This window comes from Pteronotus mesoamericanus, unplaced genomic scaffold (assembly GCF_021234165.1).
Source record: "Pteronotus mesoamericanus isolate MK-2021 breed Mesoamerican mustached bat unplaced genomic scaffold, CSHL_Meso_final contig_78, whole genome shotgun sequence".
Taxonomy (NCBI): Eukaryota; Metazoa; Chordata; class Mammalia; order Chiroptera; family Mormoopidae; genus Pteronotus; species Pteronotus mesoamericanus.
The window spans coordinates 6,338,242-6,364,320 of record NW_026555258.1 but is presented as its reverse complement, the minus strand read 5'-3'; the positions used below and the strand labels follow the sequence as shown (position 1 = coordinate 6,364,320).

Here is a 26,079-nt window from a genome sequence, read left to right as displayed (position 1 = left end):
TCTGGGTCAGGCCTTCCTCTCCCCCGGCGCCTGTGTCACCCTGTCCACAGTCCAGGGCCTACAAATGTGAGCCCACTTTGAACCAACCACTGCTCTGACCTGCCTCAGTGCCAAAAGTAAACATCCACCTCTCTGCTTCCGGCCCCTCCCTGTCCCCTCCCACTGCAAGGATCCCGCTGTTCACAAGATCTAGCCGCTCAGACCCACCCCAAATGCTGAAGGAATGCTGAGCTCCCCCTTGTCCAGCCATCAGACTTCCAGGGTAGACTACATTGTCTCCTGCTGAGTGCCGGGCCCTAGGACAACCAGGAGGAAGAGGACCTGCCACTGTCCCAGGAAGTGCCTGGACCACAAGCGGGGGGGTTAGGGTCGGGGGAGTCGCTCCTCTATTGCTGCAACCCCGGGCCACAGCTACAGAGCAGGTCTTTGTTTGCCAGGGTCAGTGCGGGGCAAGTGAACACTTTTACAGAGCCTGTGGGAGACCGAGCCAGCCTCTGGACAGGGACATCCTGGGACCCCCGTATGGGAGCCTCTTGTATAAAACGTCTATTTTGAGCATTTGAGATCTTGCTCCCTAGCACGTCATCACTTTGGCTCAGATAAATTCATTTAAAATAAATAAATATCTATTTCTTACCATATTGCCTCCCCACCCTGCCTTGGGTGAACCGAGAGAACCATGCTGCGCAGCTGCATCACGGAGAATTAAGCCGGGCTGAGGGCTCCTGGACCTGGAGTTGAGGGGCCAGCTCCTTCTGGTCCCCAGGAGCTCAGGCACAGGGGGGCGGGGTAGTGACTTCTAGGGCTGACCCGCTGTATTGTTCCCACATCACTTACCACCACTTGGGGGGAAAGGGGTCTCCCAGAGACCAAAAAAGTGACCTGAGAGCCTGGCGTCCTGATCTCGGATGCACCCTAGGGCCGCTAAGGACATGCTGTCAACCTTGGAGGTGGAGCATGCCAGCCCGGCCAGGAAGAGGGCAGGGCCCCTTTAAGACTTGCCTCACTCCCTCAGTTTGTTGCTATGTATGAGATCAACTTCCTTAGCAACCGCCTGGCCTTTTAAAGGAGCCCAGGAGTAGCGGTGGCCACCAGCCATGGCTCCGAAAAAGAAGGCAAACAAGGGGGCCAAGGAGCCTGAGGTTAAGAAGAAGAAAGGGGGCAAGAAGGATCCCGATGTGGCCACAGACGTGACTTCAGCCGAGGAGCTGCGGGAATTCTACCACATCCAGATCCGAGACCTGGAGGACAGGCTGGCTCGGTGGGTGGGCAGGCGGGCAGGAGGCTGGTCCTCTGCGTCAGAAGCTCCGTCCAGAGCTGGCCTGTGGGCAGGCTGGGCCATGGATGGGGTTTCTCTAACTCTGCCAAGGCACGTTCACTTGCCCATTTCTCTTGTTTTCAAACTAAGTTTCCTCCCAGTTACAATGCACTAGCTAAGTCTCAAGGTGGTGCTTGAGAGACAAGCAAGCCCCTTGGGCGATGCCTCGGCAGCGTTTCTTGCCCACATGCTGCAGATGCAGCTCATGTTGAGTCCTTCATGTGCCCCAGGTGGGTCCCCTGTCCTTGACACAGAGCCACGAGAGAGATCTTGACATCATCCCCATGGTTCAGGTGGAGTTACTGGGGCTCAGGGAGGGGAAGTCACCTTCAAGAGGAAAAGGCGCCCAAATGGGAGCCCTGACCCCGACTTCTCTGCACCAGGCTGCTTCCTTGTGCCACGAAGCAGGTCATTCTGCTTTGTACCTGCACAGCCTTGTATGCAGTAGCCGTTCAAAAGATGTTGGCTGGGTAAATGGTGAAGTAAAACATCTTTCCAAGTAACCTCTCCTACCAATGATTCCATTGGAAACCAATAAATCAATTATGTGATACTCTTAATTCATGAGCTTCCTTCAAGCTAAGACCCCAGGTTGAATGTATTGGGGGAAAATGCATTTGGGAGGCAGTTACTGGGTGTTCACTGTTTGCCAAGCCCTGAGAATGCAACGGTGAAGGAGGTCAGGGCTCTGCCAAGTCGGGAAGACACATCAGTTCTTGACTGCCCAGCGGGACAAGGTCCAACCTACTGAAGGGCACCAAAGAGAGGGTCACAAATACGGCTCAGGGCCAAGGGGCTGGGGACTCCACTGAGGAGGTCACACTCAGTGGATGAGGGTAAGGAAGCCAGCAGGTGCAAAGCCTTGGGACGGCAAAGTGCAGAGTGTTAGGGAGGGCGCAGACCGGGCCGACTGCAGCAGTAACCTTTGCGGTAGAACCTCAGCTTTCGGGTCAGACTGCAGTTCATGTTCTGGTTTTGCCACTTACTAACTAGGAGTTTCTTTCTCTCTCTAAGCCTCCGTTTCCTCAGCTGTAAAATGGATATAATCATCATAGTACCTACTTCTTTATGAATTGTTATGAGAATTGAACACACACACACTGAGTACCTACTATGTACCAGGCACTGTCCTAGGTGTGGGGGACACAGCTGTGAACACAACGGCTTTGCCCTCAGGAAACTTACATTCTAATGATGCAATGAACTTAAAGCACTGAGAAAACACCAGCTGTGGTCAGGAGCGCAGATCAGGACAGACAAGGCTGGGTTCCAACCCGGAGGAACCTCCAGTGCCTCTCCGTGGGAGGGTCCTGCAGAGGGTGGCCAGCTGCAGGGGCCTGGCCTGCCCAGCCCCTGGAGCTCTGCCCCGCCCTCAACCCAGGTACCAGCGGAAGTGGGATGAGCTGGCGGTGCAGGAGAAGCTGTTCCGCCAGGAGTTTGAGCAGCTGGCCAACAACAAAAAGGAGATCGTGGCCTTCCTCAAGCGCACGCTCAACCAGCGGGTGGATGAGATCACCGACCTCAATGAGCAGCTCCAAAGCCTGCAGCTGGCCAAGGAGATAGAGAAGGATGCCTTCGAGGCACAGCTGGCCCAGGTGCGCCACGAGTTCCAGGAGACCAAGGACCAGCTCACCATGGAGAACATCATCATTGGTGAGGGGCCTGGGGGCACACGCCACAGAGGCAGGGAACCCGAGGCCCTGGCTCTTTGGGCTCATCCTAGCTCCACCACGGTCCCTGTGGCCCTGGGCAAGCCCTCCTCTCTGCCTGTTCTCCCACCTGGGAAACGGGAATAATACACCTACCTCGAATAACAGCTATGTGCTGCTTTTAACACATTATCTTCCATAATTGTCCCAGCAATCCTACAAGATGGGAAGTACTATCTCCCCCATTTGTAGGTAAGGGAGCACCTTAAGAAGGGGAAGTGTCTTGGCCAAGGTCACCCAGAGGGCAAGGGTTGTTTTGAGGCTTAATGACAGCATAAGTGGCCAAGGAGGTGTTCAAATGGAATAGCTGTTGTCACTATTGTTTTCATGAGGGGAGTGGTGAATGTGCAGGAAGTAGACCCTGAGCAAGTCTTACCAACATTAGTGGAGGGGAACGAAGCACGTTCCAGGCTACTGCGATACAATGGGCAGGGCCCAGCCCCACTGCACCGGAAGCCACAGGGCTGGCAAGAGGAGGGGCCGGAGCATGGCTCCAGGCCCTCGCTGCACGGGGGACCTGCCCTCCCAGGCAGCCCCTCACCAGGCCTGTGCCCTGCGGCGGGGCAGCGGGGAAGCTGGCAGCCCTGGAGGAGTTCCGGCTGCAGAAAGAGGAGCTCACGGACAAGTTCACATCGCTGGAGGACCAGCTGGAGAGGCAGGAGAAAGACTACAAGGATTACCTGTACAGCCTGGAGAAGAAGTCGGTGCTGGACAAGGACAGGTGGGCAGGCCGGGTGCTCAAGCCTCTATCAGAGGGGCCAGGCACAGCCCCATGCTCAGACCTCTGTTTGCCTCGGCTCCTAACTGGGGGGACTGCACTGGCGCATCGACTCCCCGCCCTGCATCCCTCGGAATCCTGACTGGTTTATGGAGGGTAGCAGAAAATCACCAAGCTCTCCAGCTCCAATCCTCATGCTGGCGTTAGAGAACCACTGAATGTCCTTTTGCCACGTTTTGTGACTTAAGTCATATTTATTTCACAAGTAATACACTGATTTGGTTAACAATTCCAAAGGTACTGAGGGTCTACAATGAGAAGGCTCTTGCCCACAGCCCGCCCCTCCTGGAGGGAGGAGCAGGGTGGCGAGAAGCACTCTGGGAACCCCACATCGGCAGGGGCTGCCTGACCCCCTTCACGCCCACCCACGCTGACTAGAGTGAAGAAGGAAATCATTCAGCGTTTGACCCTGGTGGCCACGGAGTTCCGCAAGGTGGCCACCAACCAGATGTGGGACACGACAAAGCGGGCCATTCTGGAGAACAACACTGTGACCCTGCAGCTGTCCAAGGTCTCCGAGCACGGCATGAGGCTACTGCACGAGAACGCCCGACTCAAGGGCGCCCAGGACAAGCTGTGCAAGCAGCTGGAGCTGCTGGAGGACAACACGAAGATGATGGCCACGCACAGCAGGAGCCACCAGCAGGTGTGCCTGCCGGGCCCCCCGTCACGGGGCGTTTGGCACCTAAGGCAGGAGGGAGCCCTGCGGGCCCTGCCCTGGAGCCAAGTCACGAGGGAGGTGGCATGCCGTGCTGTGTGGGGACGGCCCTCCTGGAGGGGGCTCCGTGGCTGGCCCCAGCTCCGGTTTTCCTCTCCTTGGTTTAAAGCCCCGTAACTTGTTGAAGTGGAACCCACCCCCGGAGAGCTGCGGGCTCTGCCCGGCTGCTGTGCAGAGGTGTGGCCCCTCTGTACCATGGGCTGAGCCCTGGCTGAGTCCGGAGTTGGGGGAGCGGGGCTGGCTGGGGGCCCGCAGTGGGCCCAGGGCATGGCCACCTGTCCGCACCCACAGGTCATCCTCGCGCTGATGGAGAGGTGCCGCGAACAGCAGCAGGGCCTAGAGGAGGCTGAGCAGCTGCACCTCCTGCTGAGCCAACAGGAGCAGAACCTCCTGCAGCTGCAGAAGGCCAAGGAGGCACTGAGGTGGGGTCTGCAGAGGGGTGAGCGGTAGGAGCGGGTGGGGTGGGGGAGCCCATCTCTTCACAGCCACGTGACACAGGCCAGCGACTTCCCCTCTCTAGAGGGGCCTCGAGGCTTCCTCTGTCAAACAGGCCAAGGCCTGGGGCTGGATGTTGGGGGGTCCCTGTGGGCTAAATAGCAATGGCAGGGCCCATCGCTCTGGAACCAGGAGGTGACTGACTCGTCTGGCACCAGGAGCCAGAGAGAGCAGCTGAACCTGCAGCTGGACCGGCAGCAGGCAGAGGTGCAGCGGCTGCAGCGGGAGCTGACCAAAGAGCGGAAGGTCCGGGCCAGCCTGGAGACAGCCCTGGGCCAGGCCATGGCCTTCCTACAGGACATTCTGCAGGTGAGTGAGAAGTGGGTGCAAGTTGGGGGTGGGGGCAGTGAGGCAAAGACAGGAAATGCTCAGCGATAACTGGGCCACGCGGAGAAGCCCTGGCCAGGGCAGAGGCCCGAGGCCCCAACGTTCCCCTGAGAGACTCCTGGCACATTCTGATTCTGCAATTCCAAGATCCCTTCCAGGTCTTAAAGGGACTGAATGGAGTCCTTCTCAGAGTCCCTGGAAGGCCTCTGTCTTCCCATTTGGAGAATGGGTAGCCCACCACAGCCAGGGAACACTGCAAAAACAGGCACTGGGGTTGGAGTTACCAGAGGTGGGTGTTGGGGCCACTGTGGGTCTGACCCCCACAGCCCCACCCCAACCCCCATGGCCCACCCTGACCCCTACCGGCAGGTGCAACCAGAGGAAGAGGACGGCAACTTTGACATAGCGTTCCACCTGCAGCGCAGGGAGATGCTACAGCAGCTACTGGCCATGCTCAGCTCAGCCATTGTCCTAAGGTCCCAGATGGAAAGCCAGTCCCGTGGCCCGAAGGAGAGGTGAGTGACCTTGGGTGACCTCAGAAGCAGCTACAGGACTGGTCCAAGGGCTGTCCTCAGTGACCCCGGGCCAGAATCCGAGCTCCCCGAAGCCTTTCTGAACCTCAGCTTCCTCATCTATGAAATGGCGGTGATGACACGATCCCCGCCCCCCCCCGCAGCCAGTCCAGCACCCAGCTGCCCAAGGCCGTGTCCCTGCAGCAGCAGCTGTCCAGCATCACACCCTACCAGCTGGGGGACCTGGGCCTGGTGCCTCGGCGGGCCCACATCCCACCCAACCCTGAGGACCTCAGGCTGCTCTCACGTGCCACCCGTGTGAGAACATCCCACACACACAGCATCGCTGCGGTGAGCCTGCCTGGGGCCCCAATGACAGCCAGGTGGCAGCCAGCCCTGGGTGCAGGTCACAGCTCAGCCACACTGCAGCTGTGTGGCCTTGCAGACGTGGCCACCCCTCTCTAAGCCACCATTTCTCCATCTGTGAAATGGGCCAAGGAAAGGTGTGGCAAAGCCTCTGGGGGCTAAGGCATGCCCACACAGCCCTGGGAGGTGGGCCTGCTGGGCCCCTTGGCCCCTCCTTCCTCCCTCCTCCACAGGCAGGGAAGGGTAGGACCCCCGAGCAGCTTCCAAGCAGGCATCTTTAATCTTGCAGGTCCACACGGCTGATTCTCCAAAAACGTTCAAAAAGTTTAGTCTTCCTGAAGTCCCCCTACTTTCTAAGTAAAACACAGAAAGAAGACCAACTCCCTACCCCCAAAATGGACACATCCGGCCACACTCCCCCTTTAATCCACAGAAGGCCTGGAGCAGCCCAGAGAACGAGTTATATAAAAAATAGATACCACAAGTTGGCGTGGCACCTCTGTGGACGTGGCTGGGAGTGTGGGCATGGCAGTCGGGCCGGCAGCTGCGTCCAGCGGCATCAGGTGCCTGCCAAGGGCCCCTGGCTTCGCTGGCGGATGTGGTCCAGGAGCAGGTCTGCAGCGCGCTCCAGCAATGGGGGCAGCAGCTCCTGCTCCGAGGGGGAGAAGCAGCCAAGCACGTGCGCCTGCACCGCGTTAGGGTGCACGGGGCGCCCGATGCCCACCCGCAGCCGTGGCATTGCCTGCAGAGAGCAGAGGGGCTCAGGCAGCGTTGGTGAGGAGCGTTGGGGCCCCATGCCGAACCACCCAACCCACAGCAGGACGGAGGGGTGGACTCACGTTGGAGTTGAGGCAGCTAATGCAGGAACGAACTCCATTGTGGCCCCTTCAAGGATATGGGAGGGGCAGTCAGTGCTTCCCTGGGTCAGCACCCTGCACCCTTCCCAGCCCAGAATGGGGTCAGAGCTCCGCATCCCCTGCCCAGGCTGGGCTCAGTACCCCTACCCCACTCCAGCTGGGAGGCCAACTTCCCCATCCCAGCCAGACTGGCTCAGGGCTCACCTGGCGCTTCCCCCGAGCTTCAGAGCCAGCTTCCCCAGGGGCTTGTCCAGCTCGTCGTGCACCAGGTAGACCTCCTCAGCAGTCAGCCCAAACAGCTCCGCTTGGCACAGGGAAAGGGTGGCCCCGGTCACTGCTGATCTGCCCAGAGGGCGCCTTCCCAACTCACAGCTCCCATATGGAGGGGCCGCAATTGACCCCACTTCACATTTAAAAAAAACTGACTCTCCCACAATACCCAAGGCCATGCGGCCGCGGGAACTCAACACCTGGAGGTGAAGCCGCCAGCCGCATCCCAGAATCCCCTCTGGCCCCTACGCCCTCCCAACCAGCCCACCCGCGATGCCCCCAACTCACCAGCCTGGGCCACGCTACGCCCGTTGACATTCATGAGACGCCGTGGCCTAAGCAGGACCAGCTGGGCATCCCCAAGTGAGGCCAGGGCGAGGTCGGCGGCGCAGCGACGGTCGCGGGCCCAGCTCTCAGCCACCCCCAGCCGCCGCGCCAGTTGCCCCAGCACCGCCATACCCACGCTGTGCCGCGTGCCGGGCAGTCCAGGGTTGCCCAGGCCAGCCACCTGCGGGCGACACGGGGAACACTGAGTCCCGACAACTCTCGCCGCCCTTTATCTTACAATGCCCCCTGGGACCCAAAGCAGAAGAGTAATGGAAAGCAGGAACGGGGTGGGGAAGGGTCGTGAAGAGGAGTCCCGGAAACCCTGGAGACTCCAGAAGGCTGGGTGGAAACTGGCGCCCCGCGAGCTGCGCACGCAGAGAGCCACGGTGCAGGAGCGGAATTCCTGGAAGTTTGGAGCCCTGTCGGGTATCGGACCCATTTCTAGATACGAAAACTGAGACAAGGAATTGGGGGGCTTTGCCCGGGAGACAGTGGCAAAACTGGAGTTAGGCCCCGGGAGCCTCTACGTCGCCGACCCTCATTCCACTCACCAGCCACCGCTTCCCTGGGGGTCGGGGTTCCAAAACCCACCGGCTCATGCCCCAACTCAGCCGCAGCCCGGCGCGCGAGAGGCCGGCCGGCGGCATGCTGCTCCTATTCAAGGCCCCACCCCTGACGTCGCCACCCATCGGCCAATCGTGGTCACCACCTGCCGCCAAGCGTCCAATCCGGGGCGGGACATGGAGCCGCCGAGCTCCTGAGGGGCGGAAGTGGCGGGGCGCCCCCGCGCATTCCGTGGCGGGGCGTCACTGCGTCGGGATGGGGTTTGTTGTGGGACTTGCAGAACCCTCGCTTTACCCCTGGACTGGGAGGAGTTAGCCCTGTTATGGCCCGCGCTGTGGTCCTGCCTCTCTGTGGAAACTCGGCGAGCCCTTCCTACGCTGTAGCCTTAGTCTCCCCAGCTAATAAAAGTTTAATATTTTTCTGGCTCCAACAAACCCTGGGACTCCAGGGGCGGGGCCAAGGGGCGGGGCCTGTGGGCGTCGTGGAGATGGTGCCTAGCAACGGGCGCCCAGGGCCGCGACGCAGCCCACTCAGTCCCACGGGTCTTCCTGGAAGGAGCCTCATGACAGACTCCAGAGAGGTGCGGGAGAAAGCTAAAGCAAAGGCAGAGGGTCGGGAGAGAAGAGGCGTACACTGAGTTCACAGAAAAGGTTTACTTATGGGAGAGGCAGGATCAGTTGTACAATTCAGGAAAGTGTCAGGCTGCTGTGCAGAGAACAGAGGACCTGGGACGAGTGGCCAGTGGGGAGGTTGAAGGGGTGACCGAGGCTGGCGTCCTGGCAGAGATAGATGGCCTTGGCCCAGAAGAGAGGGTGAGAGAAGAGGCGAAATCTAAGAGGCTTTTAGGAAGTGGGGCAGACAGGACTTGAGGTCTGTTGGGACCTAGGTCTCTGGCTGGCAGAGAAGGTGGACATACGGAGATGGGAAAGCTAGAGCAGAAGTCAGGTGAGGTGCTCCACTTTGACCTGCTGGGCGTGGGGGTCGCATAGGACATGCTAGCACCTGCAGGCCCTTGGAGTGTGCAGCTTGGGACAGGGCCTGAGCTCGGGACAGAGTTTTGGGTGTCAGTAGCTGGAGAAGGGTGCTGAGGGGGACCAGGAAGAGAGCAGAGGGCAGTGTGAGCCTGAGAATCTTGGCCCCTGACCTTGACTGTAGGAGAGGGAGAGAGGCAGGACTGGAGAGGGAGGGTGGAACATCCCTAAGGGGAATAAGGATGGCGGCAGTGCCACCAGACCCCCGATTGTGCCTCCTGCCTTCCCCCCTCCATCCTGTAACACACCTGACCCGAGTGACCAGAGTGTGTAAGTGGAGGGGGGGTCATCTCGGAGGCCTGCCCCAGCTTGCTCTCCCTTGGTTCTAGGATCCTCTGGGGCCTGAACAGCCTCCTGCACAGCACATCCAAAAGCCACGGGTGGCTCCACTCCCAAAGGAGATCCTACAGCGCATCTTTGGGACCAGCCAGGTGTTCCAGAGCTTTGATGAGATAAAACCAGTGGTCACTGGGTTAACAGTGCCCTCAAAAGTCAGGGAATAGTGAGTGACTACCGTGTCCCAGGGTCCCTGGTTTCTGTTCTGCACAGCCACTGACATGCTGTGCAGCTTTGGGCCAGTCGCTCTCCCCCCTGCCCCCCACCCCCCGGCCCGGGCTTCAGTGAACTCACCTGTGTAATCTTCTGCCTCGGTGGATCAAAGGCTGCCGCCCGGATGAGCTCCAAGAATCTCTGTCTACCCCATCTGTCTCTCCGCCCAAGGGCGTCCCACGCACTCGCACAGCCCCAGCTGTATGCCCTGGGCTGGTCAAGGGCGGGGCCAGCCCCTCTGCCTGCGCCCCCTGTCCCCACAGCTACCACCGAGGCTACCGGTGCTTGGTGCAAGAGGACTGGGAGTTGGCCGTGCTGTTCTTCTCCCGCGCCCTCCACCTGGACCCCCAGCTGGTGAGGGGGAGGGCTTGGGTGGGCACAGGTAGCCTCCGGCACACGCTTCCCTGTCTGTCACACCTGCCAGGCCCCTCCTTTCAGGGCCACCAAGTCTCTGTGAGTGTCCAGCCTCAGGGTGGCTGTGGGGAGGGGACCACAGCCTGGGTTTCCTCTCCTTCAGGTACACTTCTATGCCTTAAGAGCTGAAGCCTACATCCAGCTCTGTGACTTCTCCTCAGCCATCCAGAACCTGCGAAGGGCCTTCTCCTTCCAGCCGGAGAACACCAAGTTCCTGGAGCGCCTTACCTTGGTGCTGCACCTGCAGGTGCTGGGGCCACGCCAGGGGCCCACCTCACGCCCATGCCTGCTGGGTCTCCCTCCGGCTGTGGGGCGTTCCTCGCTCCTGGGCCTACTTCTGACTCCCTGTATCTGTGTCCCCACCTGTGGCCTCTCTCATGACCTCTGGCACCTCCCGAGTGGGCGAACCACCAGGCCTGGGTACAGATTTGTAACGCTGTCCACCAGAACTTTCTGCAATAATGACAGTGATCTACTCAGCGCTGTCCGATCTAGCAGCCATCACCCACATGCCCCTGCTGAGCCCTTGAAATGTGGCAAGTGCGACTGAGGAACTAATTTTTTTTATTGTATTTCACCTTAATTAAGGTTATATAGCCACATGAAGCTGACAGCTATTGTATTAGACAGTACAGACCTAAAATCTAGAGACTCTAAGCACTAAAAAGGTAATACTGGCCCCATTTACAATTAAAAAAAATATTAAATGATGAATACCAACAGAGTCCTGATTTTGTTTTCATTTTGACAACTTTGACATCTTTGTTTTTAATGCCCGTAATCATTCAATTCTTGAAAAGAAACATTTGGGACACTCAAACCACATGTTTCATCTGTCGAGGTCCTGAGTCCAGTACTGACACTTGCTGTGTGACCTTGGGGAAGTTACTTCACCTCTCTGAGCCTCAGTTCTTTCACCTGAAAGGGGGATGCTAGTTAGTACCAGTGAGATAGCAAGTTCAGGTTCTTCTCAACACGGGACTGGGCACCGGAGCCCTGGTCCCGGCTGGAGCCTGTTACTGTCGGCTCTGCTCTCGTCTTCCTCCCAGACATGGTCTATTGCTTTTTGTTCCCGTGTGTCTGTCTGTCTTGCTGCCTTTCGCCAAGTGTGTGTCTCTCCCTGTCTCGTACTGTCTCTCCCTAGCTCTGTATCTCTCTCCATCTCTGTGTCTCTGACTCTTAAAGTCTCTCCAGATGTAAAGAGCTCTGTCCCCGTCTCCTGTCTCTCTTCCCTTCCACCCCAGTGTTGCCCACACGCTCTCAGGAGAGCTGCTGGGCCAGGGATGGAAGCAGAAGTGACTGCTCCTTGTGTCCCCAGGGCCAGTGCCTGTTTGAGCAAGGTGCCTTTCTGGATGCCCTGAACATCTTCTCGCAAGCTTCTGAGCTCCAGCCCGAGAAATCCTGCTTCCGCTACCGATGGTGAGTGTCCCGTGTGTGTCCTGCCGGCCCTGCTGCTCCAGCAGCCCCTTCCCGTCCCTTCAGCATAGAGACACGCAACCCACGTGCTGCAAGAATTTTTAAAATATGTAATACCTGACTGTCTAGTCAGGGATGCTGACCTCTTTCCCTTACATTGTTAAATTAAAAAAACAACAGCCCTGGCCGGTGTGGCTCAGTTGGTTGGAGCATCGTCCCATACACCAAAAGGTCGCAGATCCAGTTCTCCACCAGGGCACGTGCCTGGGTTGCAGGTTCGGTTCCCAGGTTGGATTGTTGTTACTCTCACATCAATGTTTCCCTAGTTCTTTCTCTTTCTTCCTCTCTCTCTTCCTCTCTCTCTAGAATCAATGGATAGATCCTTGGGTGAGGATTAAAAAAAATAATAACAACAGCCAACACAATAGCCGTCTGGTGTGGATGAATCAAAATTACACCTATTTTTTTGTCAGATCAGCAAAAAAATACATCTTTTGGTGCGCTGCAGAAGTTTAATAATTAGTTCATGTGGCCCATGAGACGAAAAAGGTTGAGAGTTGCTGCTTTAGCAGCCAGAGCACCTTCGCTCTTTGCCTGCAGCATAGCCTGTCTCTTGGCCCTCAAACAACATTGCAACTGCCTCTCACTTGTCACCAAGGAGGTGGAGCATGGCACAGCCAATGCTGATGTCTACATCCTCCGGGCCAGGCTCTATCACTTCTTCCAGAAGGTAGGACAGGGAGGGTGGGCCAGGCGGTGGCCCCTCCCCAGCCCGCGTGCCCCCAGCACACCCTGAGACTATAGGAAGCCGCTAGCCCATCAGCCAGCCCTGGAGCCGCCGCCCCACAGTGCAGCAGGGTCACTGTCCTCTGTGGGCAGAGGCCCCAGCTGGCACTGACCGCTCCGCTGCCCAGTCAGGTAGCTGTCCCATTGTCACCCAGCCCTGGCTCTGGGCCAGGCCTGCATTGGCCCCCAGAAACCATGAGGTAAGAGACCTGTGCCACCACTGCTGTCACAGAACTCGCAGCCTAGGGTGGACGTCCCTAAGCAGATAACTGCGTGGAGGATGATTTCAGAAGAATGTGAAGCAGCATCAGAGATCCATTACATAAGGCGGCCCTCCCTCCTTCCTTCCTTTCTTTCCTCATTTGCCTCAGCGAACATTTACTAAGTACCCCCAGCTGGCACACTCCCTAGGCTAGGCATGGGGACAGACAGTACAGGGAACAGCTTAGGGGCAAGGGAAACTTGGGGTCACGAGGGAGGACAGGACTTCAGGTATGTGAGGGCATCAGGCAGGGCCTTGTGAACCCAGGACGACCCTGCCTCCTTCCTGGGGACAGTAGGAGCCTCAGAACGGTGCTCCCCGGAGCAGTGGGCTTTGGAAAGATCCTTTCAGCTGCCAGAGGAGTGTGGGCTGGAGGGGCAAGTCCGGAGGCCGGGAGCCTGGGGAGGAGGCAGGTGCCATCCAGCAGAAGAGGAAGGGGCTGGGGAGGATGGACAAGGGGGCAGCTCCACCCTCCCTGGAAGTCAGGACCAGAGACTGACAGGGAAGGTGCAGGAGGGAAGGGAGGGATCCAGAGCGATGACCAGTGTCCTGGCTAGGCCTGGTGCCTGGGAGCTGGGACACTTGGGAGGGGAAGGAATGGGTGGGCAGGATCGGGCAGGATCTGCCGGGGTTCCCCTCAGCTCACTAGGTGGGGCATGGCGGGGGTGGATGGAATGTGACCTTCCCTATGCTGGGGGCTGGGCTTCGTGTCCCACAGTGAGTCAGTGGGGGAGTGTCTTTCAAAGGCAGGAGACTAGTAATTATCGATAATTACTGCTGTCGGGAGTTTAGCTGCTCCCCCTACTTCAGCCCTGGCAATGCACGTGCTAAGCGCTTTACTCATACTTATCTCAAAGGCTCACAATAACCGTTTCGGTAGACACAACCCCTTGTCATCTTTGCACAGATGAGGACTCAGGACTTGCTCAAGGTCACACAGCCAGTTCTCAGTGGCGCTGCCCTTGAACAAAGGCCTACTCCAAAGTCCTGCCCCTAACCTCTCCCGTGTGTCCCCTCGCGACTTCCTGGTGTCCACACTGTTTGCTCTGCTCACCCTTCAACCAATTACCCTGTAGGACACGGGGCACTTGTTAAAACTGCACGCTGACTGACTGACACAGCGTGCTCACCCAGTGGAAGGTATTTGCCTGGGGATGTTTTCTGCTCGTGTCCAGGCCTGAATTTGCTCTTAGTCAGCGTTCTCTTGGGCGTAAAGGTCAAGGCAGTGAGGGACGAGGGACAGGAAGGATGTGACAGTCACGATCAGGATGCTCCCCCTGCCCCACCCCGAATGGGCCTCACAGATTGTCCAGGGAGACGGTCTTCCAGATCCCATTCCATGGTAGGAACCACCAAGGCTGACCTGGGCCCCCTGAGGTCACATCTGGAAAGGGGTCACCCAGGATTGGGCCTAGAATGGGATTTTCCCACAGTGTTCCCTGTCTGCTTCAAGAGGCAGAAAAGGCGGAGCAGCAAAGCAGAGCCACGCGGGATGGGTGGCATGGTGCCAGCCTGCCCAGACAAGGCCCCTGCAAGCCTGGAGCTCTGCCTCCCCCTACTGGACAGGGCAGGGCTCAGCTTGGCCAGTGCCCCTGATGTCATCCCTGGCCCCTGCAGCCCAACCTCTGCTATCAAGACCTGCACAGCGCCTTGCTGTTGAATCCCAAGCACCCACAGGCCAAGGTGCTGCTCAGGATGATGGTGGACCAGGCCCAGAAGTCACACCAAGATGCCAGGACCCTTGCCGTGCAGGGCAAGTTGGAGCATGCCCTGCAGTGTGTCACCTGCGCCATCCAGAACAACCCTCTGGACCCCAGCCTCTTCCTCTTCCGGTACTGGCGGGGGAGGTGCAATCTTCGGTCCAGCTGAGCGCTCTCTGGGAGCTCTTGAATCTACGTGGGCCTCAGTTTCCCCATCGAACCTTTACTAATCTTTCCCTGACCCCTACTGCAGTCAGAGCATCATGGCTGGCGGGCTCTGCAGGCGGCAGCCTCAGTTAACTGTGGAACCCGGGACCGCGGGCCTGCTGCGCCCAACTCAGTGGACAAGGCTTGGGTGTGAATCGGCCCCCGGCAAGGACTCACCACCTGATTCGGGGCTACTTAAGTCCCTTGAGCCTGGGTTTCCCTGTATGAACAGTGGGCGGTGAAACATCGGTGCTGTACACACAAAGGCCTGGGTGTAAAGGCTGGCATACACCTGGCTCCCAAGAGGAAAGAGGAAAGCCATTTTTGAGAAAAATTGAATTACTAGTGACTAGCAGGTTACCTGAGTAGCAATCCAGGCCCCAGAGGCCAAACCCAGTGAGGGTCCGGGGAACCTCCGCGGGTCAAAAGGCCCAGGGTAGGCCGCAGCTCGACAGGCCACCCCCAGTCAATGGCGCTGCTTCGGCCTTCATGTCCCTTCCCCACAGGGGCACCGTGCACCGCCGGCTCCAGGAGTTTGATGCCGCCGTGGAGGACCTCCTGAAGGCGCTGGACATGATGACGGAGCACCAGGAGGATATGGTGCGGCAGGCGCAGCGCCAGCTCCTGCTGGCCTACAACGACTTTGCCGTGCACTGCTACATGCAGGGTGCCTACCAGGAGAGCGTGCTGCTGCTCAACAAGGCCCTCCGGGACGAGCAGCAGGAGAAAGGCCTCTACATCAACCGCGGCGGTGAGTGGGTGCTGGCCGGCCCGGAGCCGCTCGCCTCCCCAAAGGCCTGGCCTGGGCGCTTGAGGCTCCTGAGAGAGGGAGGAAGGAAGGAGGGAAAGAGGGAACATTTAAGACTCTCAGTGGCCCAGGGACACCCTTGGGGAAGCTTCGCCTTCGACAAGGTGGCTACGGTCTGGCTAAGGACTGCTCAGCAATCAGACACACAAAGCCTCCCGCAGCCGCCCACTGGCGACGCCAGTCACAGGTTTCAGGCCCCGCCCTCCGGGGGGTGGAGCAGGCTGAGCTGGGCTCCCGGACACTGAGGGTGAGGGTGGGGGTGGGGGTCTACTCAGCCCACGCCGGCGCGGCCCGGGCCCCAGATTGCTTCTTCCAGCTGGGCAACCTGACCTTCGCCGAGGCGGACTACCAGCAGGCACTGGCGCTGAGCCCGCAGGACGAGGGCGCCAACCTGCGCATGGGCCTACTGCAGGAGAAGATGGGCTTCTGCGAGCAAAAGAGCCGGTGCGCGCGGGCGGGGGCGGGGCCAGGCGCTGGGGGCGGGGCCGGGGCGGTGCGAAGCCGCCAGCTGGGATCCTTGCGTCAAGATGCTTCTGCTCTACGAGTTGTGTCTCCTAAATACAGATTTTATTTTCCAAGTTTCCGCTAAAAACCCTTCCCTTTTTTTCCTGAATGTTATGGTAATTGTACTTTTTATAAAAAGCTTAAGTATTCAGGAAGTTATAACTCAACATGAGAGTTCCTTCTAATATCTACTTCTGAACGCCTTCCCACCCCATAACTTTGGTAAAGATTCCTTTAAATTGTTTCCAATGCATGTGTTAACAATGATCATTTACAAAAGGGAGATCATGCTAAATTGTGTCTCGACTTGCTTTTTTACTTCCCATAGCATTACATACAGGACTGTCTCATTCTCTCTTTATTGCCTGCATAGTATTCTACTCTATGGAGGGACCATAGAGGATTGTCCTTTATCTATTTATCCACTTTACTGCTGATGAATAGTTGGGCTGCTTTCAGTTTTTTACTATAAATAATGGAATAATGAGCATTCAGGACATATGTTTTCATGCACTCATGCTAGTAACAATATAGTTAAATTGCCAAAAGTTAAATGCTTAGGTTAAAGAGTGTGAAATTTAACATTTTGTATAATATTCAAGAGTTCTCCAAAAACAGTGAGCCAGTTAAATTTCTCCCAGGAAAAGAGTCTTGGTTTCCCCAAATCTCACTAGTGGGGGGTATTAAGACTATTTTTCTTTATTTTTATTTTTTCAGTTGATTTTTACAGAGAGAGGGGAAAGGAGAGAGCAAGAGAGAGACACATCAATTTGTTGTTCCATTTACTGATACATTCATTGCTTGATTCTTGTATGTGCCCTGACTGGGGATTGAACCCACAACCTTGGTGTATGGGATGATGCTCTAACCATATGAGCTACCAGGCCACGGCCAAGACTATTTTTCAACTCTGCTAATCTAGTAGGAAAAAAAATTACTCTCTTGCACTTGACTGTGCATGTTTAAACTGCTAGTGCGGCAAAGCACCTTTTATGTGTTTATTGACCATTATGCCTTGCCCAAATCTTTTCTCATTTTGTTATTAAATCGCTCATTGAAAAATTTTTTTGGTTATAAAAGGTCTTTTGTAGGTTAGGAAAATTAGCTTATCATATACCCTATGTAGCAAAATATATCTCTCCCATTTCTGCTTACCTTTGTGGTGTTTTGCTGCTCAATAACTTAGTATTTAATCACAGATTAACTTTTTAATTTTTAACTGCTAGGTGTATGACATCCTCAGAAAGCCCTTCCTTAATCCAAGATCATAAAAATGTCCACTTATGTTGGGGTTTTATATCAGCATTTGAGTGCCTGGTCCATCGGAGCATAGCTGGTACAAGGAGAGCAGAGGGGCAGAGAGCAGGGGGCAGCAGCCGGCCTGGGTTTCCCCAAACTCCCCAGCGGAGCCCAGAAGCTGTGACGTCCCCCCAGGCGACCTAGCTCACTGAAAGCCCGTGGCCACTATCTTGCAGGCAATTCAAGAAGGCAGAGGACCACTTCTCAATGGCCATCCAGCACAATCCCCAGAAGGCTCAGTACTATGTGCACCGCGCCAGGAGCCGGCTGCTCACACAGAACATTTTTGGGGCCCGCCAGGATGTTGCCACTGCCCTGCTCCTTGACCCTAAGCAGCCAAAGGTGGGTTCCTGCTAGGGGCCAGGAGGGTGGAGTCAACGCCCCTGGCTGCCTAAAGATACTCCCGGTCCCTAAAAGAAATTTGGTTTCCTAGCAACAAATAAGAGCTGCTAATGCCAGAGCATCTGCTGTGTGCCAGGCACTGTTCTAACCACTTCATTCACGTCACCCTGTCTAACCTGCCTCAGCGCCCTACAAGGCAGGTCACATCATCACTTCCCAACTTACAGGCGAAGAGGGCAGGGCTCCGAGGAGCCGGCTCCCTGGCCCCAGGCCCCACAGCTTGGGGGTTAGACTGACCTGTCCAGCTCCAGAACCCTGGACTCATGCCGTCAGTGTCCCAACTCCTTTCTCGTGGTCTCCTCACAGTTCTGGGGCAAGAGTCCAGCCCTTTAAAAACAACAGTTTGTAAACTCTGCCCTTTTCAGCCCTGCGAAGGGACTCTGCAAGGGCAGGGCAGTCCCCTTTCCTGGTAGCCCCCTGCCCTGGCCCATACCTGGCTCTGGTCACCCCCTGTCCTGGCAGCTGCTCCCGCTGATGGCTGACCTCTTCCCGTGCATGTCAATGGAGGAGGTGCTTGGCACCCAGGTGGCCCACCTGGCCAGGTGGCAGCTGACTCAGGTGATGGAGAGCAGGCTGCAGGACAGCATCTCTCAGGGCATCATGGGGTAAGTTCCTTGGGCCAGGGGCGCAGGCCGCGAGTGGGAATGATTGGGGCTCGAGGCTCCCCTGGCCCCCGCTGCCCCCGCAGGCCACTGTGCAGTCCTGGGGATGGTGGGGTGGCTCAGGGAGCCTCACCCAGTGCTCTGGGGCCGTGGCTGGGCAGGCAGTTCAGGAAGTGGGACCTGGAGCGCCAGAAGGCCCGGGCCCTGCAGCTCTTGTGGAAGCAGGAACAGCCTTTGTCGCAGGCCTCTGAGAAGCTGGGCTCCGCTCCCCAGACCCTGCCGGCAGAGCCAGAACAGCCGGAGGAGGCCAAGGGCCCCAAGGAGGAGGTGAGTGGGCCACACGCCAGAGCCCCCGAGGTCCACCCCCGGGAAGGCACCCCCGGCCCGAGCTGAGGGGCGCAGGCTGGCTGGAGGCCAGCTTCCAGGCTGGCTCTGCCACCACTCAGCTGTGTGACTTGGGCTGGGGACCTCTTGCTCTGAGGGGGGGATGGTACCGGGAAGGGGCACCCTGAGACAGTGCATGTGAGGATGTGGCCCCTCAGGACAAGGCCTTCTCAAACCTCGCCCACACTGTCCGTCATGAATGCTGCTGTCTGCACTGGCCGCTCGTGCCAGACTTTTCTTAATTCTTAAATTCATTTCTAAAAACTTTGTATTGATTTTAACATGTAGAAAAGTCCAGAAATCCTAAATGAAGTTTGATGAATTTTCACAAACTGAATACACCCATGACATCATCACCCACATCCAAAAAGACTCCCAGCTCCCCAGGAGCCCCTGGCACCCCCTGCGAGGCCCTCCCCCAGCCCATCCCCTGCCATGTAATGCGAAGACAAGTGCCTGCTGTTCAGGGGACAGAGCCGTGTGCCATCTTGTCTCTGCTCCCCTCACCAGCGTTTGCAACATGCATCCAGGCTGACTGCCCACTCCCCGCCATGGAGAACTCTCCCCCGTGACTGGCCAGTAGGTCATTACGCTCCTGCTGCCGGGGGACGGCATGTAAATCAGCGTGCAGAGGGAGCTTTACTTGACTGAAGGACACAGGCTCCCATAATCCCTTGTTGTAAATGGAAAAGGCTATCTTGACATTTTTCTGGCTCAGTTAGAATGCAAAGCTACAAAACTTCGAAACTTCGGTCTGTGTGCCCCCTGAGGTCAGCGTGAGCCCCCTCCGCAGGGAAGTGTTGAGCTGGTGCCTGTGCCTCAGCGCTGTCAGCGACCCCCACCTCTGCCCGTTCCCCCTGGGGCGTGGACTGGCAGAGGAGACCAGCAGCAGAGAGCCTGGCTGTGGGGTCCCGCAGGCCCAGATTCAAGCCCAGCTTCTCCTTAGCTGAGTGCCCTGGGCAGCCTGCTTAGGTGCTCCGTGCCTGGGTTCCTGGTCTCCTGGTCCATGAAATGGTAATGGCAGTAGTTTCCTCCTGACGTGTGGGGAGGATGAAATGGGATAAGACGTGTAAAGCATGGAGAAGCTCCTCAGCTCCTCACTAGCCATTCCCCAGGGCACAGCGCTTCACAGTTTACAGAAGCCTGTTCTGGGCTTGCATGAATTTGCATTTTGCAGATGGGGAAGCTGAGGCCCATGCAGCCCCCTTGGACACTGCCTTGCTCACAGTCCCCTTGGGCATTGCCTGTCTAGGCTGGCCACTCCCCTTCCGGTCCAGTCTCAGCCTCTCCCTGTCCCCGCCCAGCCCTAACCTGGGACCCCTGAGAAGCTCTAAGCTGAAGGGAACAGTCACTGAAGGTCCCAGCACCTGCTGGCCTTCCAGAGCCACTGCAGCCTGACTGCCCAGCTGGTCTCTTGTCCCAGGAGACGCCGGAGCCCGCCCCGAGCAAGGTGAGGTCCCTGTCCGACAGCTACCTCGACCAGGCCTCTTCAAGCTCCATCTTGGGCTGTAAGTCCCCGATGTTCCTGCCAGGCCTGAGAGAGCCATAGCAGCAAAGAGGGCAAAGGTCAGGGGTCAGAGACTCCCTGGCCTGGGGTGAAAGTGGGCTCTGCTGCTTACAGCTGCATGACTCTAAAGCGGGAGGGCAATCCTGCCTTCGCAGGGGGCGTGCTGAGCGCCCCGGAAGGTGATGCGCAGCCCAGCCCTGGGACCGATCAGCTTTCCCCACGGCCACTGCGCTCCCTCTCAGGCCCCTCTTTCCTCTGCCCCCTTGCTTCTCCCTGAAGCAAGCCCGCAGAGGGCTTTTACCCCCAGTTTTGCCAGGCACTAGCATGACCAGAGTCCTAACAGAGTCCCAAGGGCAGGTGTGAGTAGTCCAAGGCAGGGATAAAAATAGCGGCGGCCAGCTCTGTCCTTCCATTAGCACAGTCCATCCAGCCACGAGTCCCGGGGCTGGGCTCCGCCACACGCTGGTCACAGGCAGGGGCGGCCCAGTCCCTGCCCCGGAGAGCTCCTGGTCCTGAAGGGAAGGAGGCACGCAGGTATCAACAGATAACCAGGAGAGTGCAGGCACACTGGAGGGCTGTGGGTGCATTTAGCCCCCTTTGGGGGGTCAGAGAGGGCTCCCAGGACCTGGAGGAGGAGTAGGGGTCAGTCAGGTGTGGGAAGGGTGGAGCAGGACAAAGTGCAGGCTGTTGGTTATGGCTGGAACGCAGAGAGCAAGGGGCAGCCAGCACAGTGGAGACCAGGGCTAGGCAAGTGGGGCCCTCAGTGTCCCCCTTATCTTACATCCTTCGCCCACCTCCAGGGCTCAGGCTGCTGAGGACGGGTGGGCTGGCGGGCTCCGGTGGGCCTTCCCCTGGGCTGCGCAGGGCCTCTGGGACACGGGCAAGGGCGAGGCCTACCGCCTCCATTTCCTGGCGCTGCCCCGGGAGCGTGGCATGATGGGTGCTCTTGGCACACCCTCCGCAGCCAGGACGCTGTTGACCTCAGAGACAGAGACATCCACCACGTGCCAGGATTACAGGAGCAGCCCGGCCTCCCCTGCGATGTTCTCTGGTTCCTCCGTACTGGGGACTCAGTCGTCAGACTCCGGGACCGACAGGGGACGCCTAAGCCTGAGCCACCACTCCAGAGAAACTAGGGCCACCGCCTGGGGCCAGGGCCAGAGATCCTGCCAGGCACAGGCCACGCAGAGCCAGAGCCAGGGGCCCAGCAAGACCGAGGCCACCCAGGACCCAGGGCAAAAGCCCAGCAAGACCAAGGCTGCCCGAGGCCCAAGGCGGAGGCTCAGAAAGACCAAGGTTGCTCATGGCCAGAGCTGGGGACCCCGCAAAGCTGAGGCCACCCAGGGCCGGACCTGGGAACGGATCCGAAGTTCCAGCAAGACTGAGACTTTGTGTGACTCAAGTCGGAGCCCCAGCAGTACTGAGGCCACCCAGGGCCAGTGCCAGAGTCCCAGCAAGACCAAGCAGGTTTCCCCAGAGCTGAAGCCAGAGCACCAGCCTAATTTCCAGCAAGACAATGTCACTCAGGACCTGAGCCAGAAGCCCAGCAAAATCCAGGCTGGCCAGAGCCCCAGCCCTGGCGGTCATACTGTTCTCTGAAGGGGCACCAAGCCCCTCACTTCTTGCTGGAGGCGGGAAATATTCTACCACCTTTGCACTCAGCAATTAGAAACCTCAGCCAACATTACTCTGGTCCCGCGGTTAAGTTTATTTATTCTCTTCTTTTACAAAATTAAAACACTTTAAAAACCAGGCCCAAGTGGCAGTTTGAGCTGCTCCGTTCGTGGCGACTGAGAAGTTTCAGCCTGGCTTTACAATCCTGGGCCATGGGGTGTGGGGTATAGCGCTAGGGCAAGGGGTTGACGGTAAAGGCCGAGGAGAGAGGGAGCCGCCAGGAGCCACAGTCCCTGAGTTACAATTCACATTTTAAGGAGGCTCAGACTGAAGGGCGAGGGCCAGGCTCATGGAGGTTCTGAGGTGACCGGCACTTTCCCCTGGGGAAGGACGCAGAGGCCAAGAGGCCCTCAGACCAGTTCAGAGGCCAGGGCCCACCCGGACCCTCTGTCTCACGGCCTGGCCACACTTCTCGTCTTCCACTTGTGCTCTGGGCCCCACTCTCCAGGAGGCTCAGGACAAGGGTCCCTCCGCCAGGGGCCCCAAGACGTCCCTGCGTGGCCTGGCCAGGTAGAGGGCAGCAAGGATGCCGCCTGGAGAGTCAGAGGAAGAAGGCAATTCGGGAAGCCACGGTCTTGCAGCCGTTGGAGGAAAAGAGCTGCTCGTCCTCCGGAAAGAAGGTGGTGCCGTCCAGCACGGCCTGGACAACCTCATCCCTGGGCTCCAGGCCCAGCTGGTCCAGCTCGTTGAGCACACAATGCCGCACGTGGTGCCGCTGGAGCGGCAGGAAGGGCACCAGGGCGTCCAGGAGATGCTCTTCCATGATGCCCGAGCGCCAGAAGCCATCTGTAGGAAGGGACGACGGGGAGGAGAAGCTGAGCTTCACAGAAGCCGGGCTTCTGCCCGCCCCGCCCCGCCCCCCCCCCCCGCCCCGAGGCCAGTGTAGGTACGCGGCTCTCTGACACCTCCCGGGCTCACGGCTCAGAGAGGTTGTGTGACAGCCAGGAGTGCCGGAGCCTGGTCTGGGAAATACTGGGTCAGTGGGCAGAGCATCAGGTCCCAGCCCAGTCGATCTGGGTGTGAAGCCCAGCCTGCCGAGGCCGCCAGGGGTGGGCTCCCGGGCCGAACTCACGGTGTGGGTTGTCCAGCACAGCCCGGGAGATGACCGGCTCCAGCTCCTGCAGGCGGATCTCCTCGCGGTCCCGGCGGCTGCGCCACGCCTCCAGTACCACCTGGTTGATCTGCTCACCACCAGTGTTGCTAAAAACACGCGGACCCGGGCCAACGCTCAGACAGCATGCGCAGGATTTGGCCCTGCTTCCCACAGGCCACCTAACACTGCCTGAGCCTGGGGGTCCAGCTCAGGGCCGGCAGGAGCCAAACCCGCTGAAGACACTCCAAGGGAACCACTTCCCCTCTCCAGAGCCTGTGTCCACAACCGTGACCCCTGGAAATTCTCCTATAGGTGCCGTACACGTTACAGTCTCCAAAACATTTCCGAGTCCCTTCACTGACTTCCCTCACCCAACCTCTAGGAAGTCAGTGGGGTATTCCTTCGGCCCCGCTGTTTAGAGAGGAGATGGGAGCTCAGAGAGGTCAAGTAATTGGCCTGAGGAAACATAGCAAGGATTCTTAGCGGTGCTACTAGAACCTCAGTTCTGTCTCTCCCAGGCCTGTGTCTTCTTAGTCACAAAAGAGGGAGAACTCTGGACCCAGCAGGGCGTCCACAAAGGAATGGTGAGGACCAAAAAGACTGGGCCCAGAATGGGCTTTGAGATCGTCAAAGAGGAAGTCAACCACCTTGAATGGCAGTGTCACTGTGGAGAGGGTGAGGGGCTTTGGGAAAGCCTGATTGGGCCCAGGGGACAGTATTCTGCTGTGGGACCCCAGGCCAAGACTGGGTGGCAGAGACCAACAAGGGTCCCCATCACTATGCCCACTGCCCAGCCACATCCCACCTGATGAAGATGAAGATGGCCTTCCGATAGTTGGTCCCGTACACAACCCAGGAGGAACCCAGGAAAGGCCGCAGGACCTCCATCAGGCCTGGGGACAGCTTGTCCATCTCATCAAAGAGGAAGAGGGAGCGGCCGCAAACAGTGAGGTTCCCCTGGACCCAGCTCTTCAGGTCCTTCTGTAGGAGAGAGGCAGGAGTCTGAGGGGGACTGTGGCTGCTCTCCCAGCCCGACCGCTCCCCAAGGCAAGAACTAATCCCCTTCCCAGGAGGCGGGGTCTCGCGGACAGCACCTTAATGGGACTGGTGGCCCAACTGCGGCCCTGGTGGCCCAAGCTCAAACAGCAAGTCAGCAGGAGAACAGGGACCCAATCACAGGCCCGACACCTGCCGCCAGGACTCCTTCCTGACGCCTACTGCTTTCCCCAAAAAGGGAAGGCTCCTTCCTGCCCCGGGGAACTTTCTCAGCAGTTCTGACAGTTGAAATGGATCAGCCTGCGAAGTACTTTGCAATCAATAACTACAAGACTAATTGCAGTAGTAGCAATAAAAGCTGACGTTTACTACGTACTTACTCTGAGCCTCAAATTGGGGCTAAGTGCTTTACAGAGAAGAGAGTGCAGACTGTCCGGCAAAGGTCAGTGCTCAATAATTACCACCTGTAATTATATAACCTCATGTCCTTCACAACCACCCTGGCAGGTAGGTACCACTATGCTCCCCCACCACCCAGGAATTAAAGTGAGAGCTAACTCCCTGCCAGGTAGCATGGCAGTATCCCAAGCTCTGTTCGGGATGGGTCCTGAGGGCCCGCCCCAACTGGCTGTGTGGCCTGGAGCAGGTGAATCCCCCTCTCTGGGCTTAGGACTGAGTCCCTAGGGTATGGCGCGATGCAAGAGAATGACCCAAGACGCAACCAGCCTACCTTGTAGCGCTCCAGGTGGCTGGGGTGGGGGAAGTGGAGGACTGGGGAGAAGTGGTGCACATAGGGGCTGCGGAGGCCGCCCCGGAAGAGGTAGTGAGCCAGCAGGGAGCTGACATAGGACTTGCCAGTGCCTGTCCAGCCATGCAGAGAGAGGACCAGCGGCTTAGTGGGGGCCGGGTCCTGCACGAAGGCCTTCAGTGCCTTCACCACCAGCGCCCTGGCCAAGTGCTGGCCTGCCAGGTGCTGGGCCAGGTCACACTCCAGACCTAGGGCCGCAAGAAGGACAGTGTCAGAGCTGAGGACACGCCCCCCGCCACGGAAGAGATTCATGGGGGAAGTGATATCTGGAAGCTGGTCTAGGGACCCCTATAGTCTGGGATGTTTTCACAAGATGTCTGCGGAAAGCAAGTGGGGCCCTCGGGGTCTCTGGATGCAGGAGCCACCCTCAGGCCTGATTCAGCTCGGCAGCGCCCCGACCAGGCCTCCCTCTGAATTGCGCTCAGCCCTAAATGGGTGCGAGATGTCAACAGGGTCTGCCCCAGAGCCCTCTGCCCATCCCCAAGGTAGGCTTCTTTCTCGACCGCCCTTCCACTGCGGAGGCCTAACCCTCCCCGCTGTCCAAGGCCTCTCTCCCAAATGGGCATCCCCAAACCCTCGCCCCAAGTCCCGTGCCCCGGCTCTCAGACGTCTCTCAACGCCGGGCCCACTTCCGGCCCTGGCCGTCCAGAAGCCTGGGGGTTCCGCCCTTCGGTTCTACCCTCCAGGTCCGGTCCCGGCGCAAGGCCGGAGTCCGTGGGCTCTCGGGTCTCCCCGTCCCGTCTCTCCTCACCCTGGAAGTCGGGCTGGAAGTCACATTCACAGAAGGCGCCGAAGTTGCAGCGCAGCGAAGCCAGGTCCCAGGCGGCGGCCGCGGCCGAGACCAAACCGAGCAGCCCGAGGAGGAGCGAGCCCCGGGGCCGGCAGCCACGCGCCTCAGCCGCCATCCAGGTGCGGGACGAGCTGGGCTGGGGGCGGCCAACCGCCTCCTGAGAACTACAGCTCCCGGCGTGCGTCGCTCCGCGGCAGCCACCTCCCTTGGCCTACAATTCCCGGCTCCCCTTTTTTCACTCTCACAGGCCAGCCCAGTTGTCCCACTGCAGGTCCGAAAGGTGCCTCCAGGGGGAGCGCGCGAACTGTCTAATCCGGGACGGCGGGCCGCGTTTCCATGGTCACGGTAACTAGGCTACCACCATAGTAGCTCCAAAAGAATAATAAATTAGGACCACAAGAATGATGTAACAATTGTAGTGAAAACTTGTGCGGCACCTTACACCTTGCAAAGATCATTTTTCATGCTTTTTTTCTTTAAGAACTCTAATAGTTTTTGAGTACCTACTGTGTGCCATTAATGTTAGGTGCCTTATATGTCTTATAATACGATAACAGTAGCTGTCATAAAGAGAAATGGTGGTATTTCGATGAGGTACAGGCACAT

At 58.2% G+C, this 26,079-nt stretch overlaps 4 protein-coding genes across 5 annotated transcripts; 2 read left to right on the top strand and 2 right to left on the bottom strand.

The window, feature by feature from the left end:
* Positions 1-1,097: 1,097 nt before the first annotated feature.
* Positions 1,098-6,590, top strand: CFAP157 (cilia and flagella associated protein 157). The gene is made up of 9 exons (XM_054584872.1): positions 1,098-1,261; positions 2,700-2,971; positions 3,595-3,748; positions 4,184-4,451; positions 4,815-4,945; positions 5,177-5,327; positions 5,715-5,860; positions 6,022-6,208; positions 6,513-6,590. The coding sequence occupies exons 1-9, from the start codon at positions 1,098-1,100 to the stop codon at positions 6,582-6,584; spliced, it is 1,545 nt and encodes a 514-aa protein (XP_054440847.1). The 3' UTR covers positions 6,585-6,590.
* An 86-nt stretch (positions 6,591-6,676) lies between these two features.
* PTRH1 (peptidyl-tRNA hydrolase 1 homolog) lies at positions 6,677-8,339 on the bottom strand. The gene is made up of 5 exons (XM_054584873.1): positions 8,229-8,339; positions 7,639-7,858; positions 7,285-7,384; positions 7,063-7,108; positions 6,677-6,965 (listed from the first exon to the last, which is right to left on the bottom strand). The coding sequence occupies exons 1-5, from the start codon at positions 8,322-8,324 to the stop codon at positions 6,783-6,785; spliced, it is 645 nt and encodes a 214-aa protein (XP_054440848.1). The 5' UTR covers positions 8,325-8,339; the 3' UTR covers positions 6,677-6,782.
* Positions 8,340-8,803: 464 nt separating this feature from the next.
* Positions 8,804-22,300, top strand: TTC16 (tetratricopeptide repeat domain 16). Its single transcript, XM_054584726.1, is given in 16 exon segments — positions 8,804-8,821; positions 9,602-9,774; positions 10,085-10,175; positions 10,339-10,482; positions 11,554-11,654; positions 12,252-12,381; positions 14,317-14,531; positions 15,113-15,357; positions 15,717-15,858; positions 17,394-17,559; positions 18,082-18,224; positions 18,383-18,548; positions 20,029-20,113; positions 21,077-21,622; positions 21,625-21,743; positions 22,235-22,300. Coding segments are annotated over 16 exon segments (2,550 nt in total).
* On the bottom strand, positions 21,808-25,613 carry TOR2A (torsin family 2 member A). Of its 2 annotated transcripts, XM_054584870.1 has the most exons (5): positions 25,435-25,613; positions 24,606-24,871; positions 23,685-23,860; positions 22,859-22,986; positions 21,808-22,572 (listed from the first exon to the last, which is right to left on the bottom strand). In XM_054584870.1, exons 1-5 carry the CDS (start codon positions 25,586-25,588, stop codon positions 22,328-22,330), a joined length of 969 nt encoding a protein of 322 aa, XP_054440845.1. In that variant the 5' UTR covers positions 25,589-25,613; the 3' UTR covers positions 21,808-22,327. The 2 variants fall into 2 exon arrangements, with proteins under 2 accessions (XP_054440845.1, XP_054440846.1); XM_054584871.1 differs by lacking the exon at positions 22,859-22,986 and having other exon boundaries at positions 22,437-22,572; positions 25,435-25,596.
* Positions 25,614-26,079: the final 466 nt, after the last annotated feature.

What these genes read in the sequence shown, in the direction of transcription:
- CFAP157 (XM_054584872.1), top strand. Translation starts at nt 1,098, where the DNA reads ATGGCTCCGAAAAAGAAGGCAAACAAGGGGGCCAAGGAGCCTGAGGTT. An exon ending in ACAGCAGGAGCCACCAGCAG is followed by an intron (nt 4,452 to 4,814) that starts GTGTGCCTGCCG and finishes CCGCACCCACAG; the next exon opens with GTCATCCTCGCGCTGATGGA. An exon ending in TCCCGTGGCCCGAAGGAGAG is followed by an intron (nt 5,861 to 6,021) that starts GTGAGTGACCTT and finishes CCCCCCCCGCAG; the next exon opens with CCAGTCCAGCACCCAGCTGC.
- PTRH1 (XM_054584873.1), bottom strand. Translation starts at nt 8,324, where the DNA reads ATGCCGCCGGCCGGCCTCTCGCGCGCCGGGCTGCGGCTGAGTTGGGGC. An exon ending in CCCCAGGGAAGCGGTGGCTG is followed by an intron (nt 7,859 to 8,228) that starts GTGAGTGGAATG and finishes TGTCGCCCGCAG; the next exon opens with GTGGCTGGCCTGGGCAACCC. An exon ending in TTAGCTGCCTCAACTCCAAC is followed by an intron (nt 6,966 to 7,062) that starts GTGAGTCCACCC and finishes TGCTCTCTGCAG; the next exon opens with GCAATGCCACGGCTGCGGGT.
- TOR2A (XM_054584870.1), bottom strand. Translation starts at nt 25,588, where the DNA reads ATGGCGGCTGAGGCGCGTGGCTGCCGGCCCCGGGGCTCGCTCCTCCTC. An exon ending in CTTCCAGCCCGACTTCCAGG is followed by an intron (nt 24,872 to 25,434) that starts GTGAGGAGAGAC and finishes TTGCGGCCCTAG; the next exon opens with GTCTGGAGTGTGACCTGGCC. An exon ending in GCCATCTTCATCTTCATCAG is followed by an intron (nt 22,987 to 23,684) that starts GTGGGATGTGGC and finishes GCGTGTTTTTAG; the next exon opens with CAACACTGGTGGTGAGCAGA.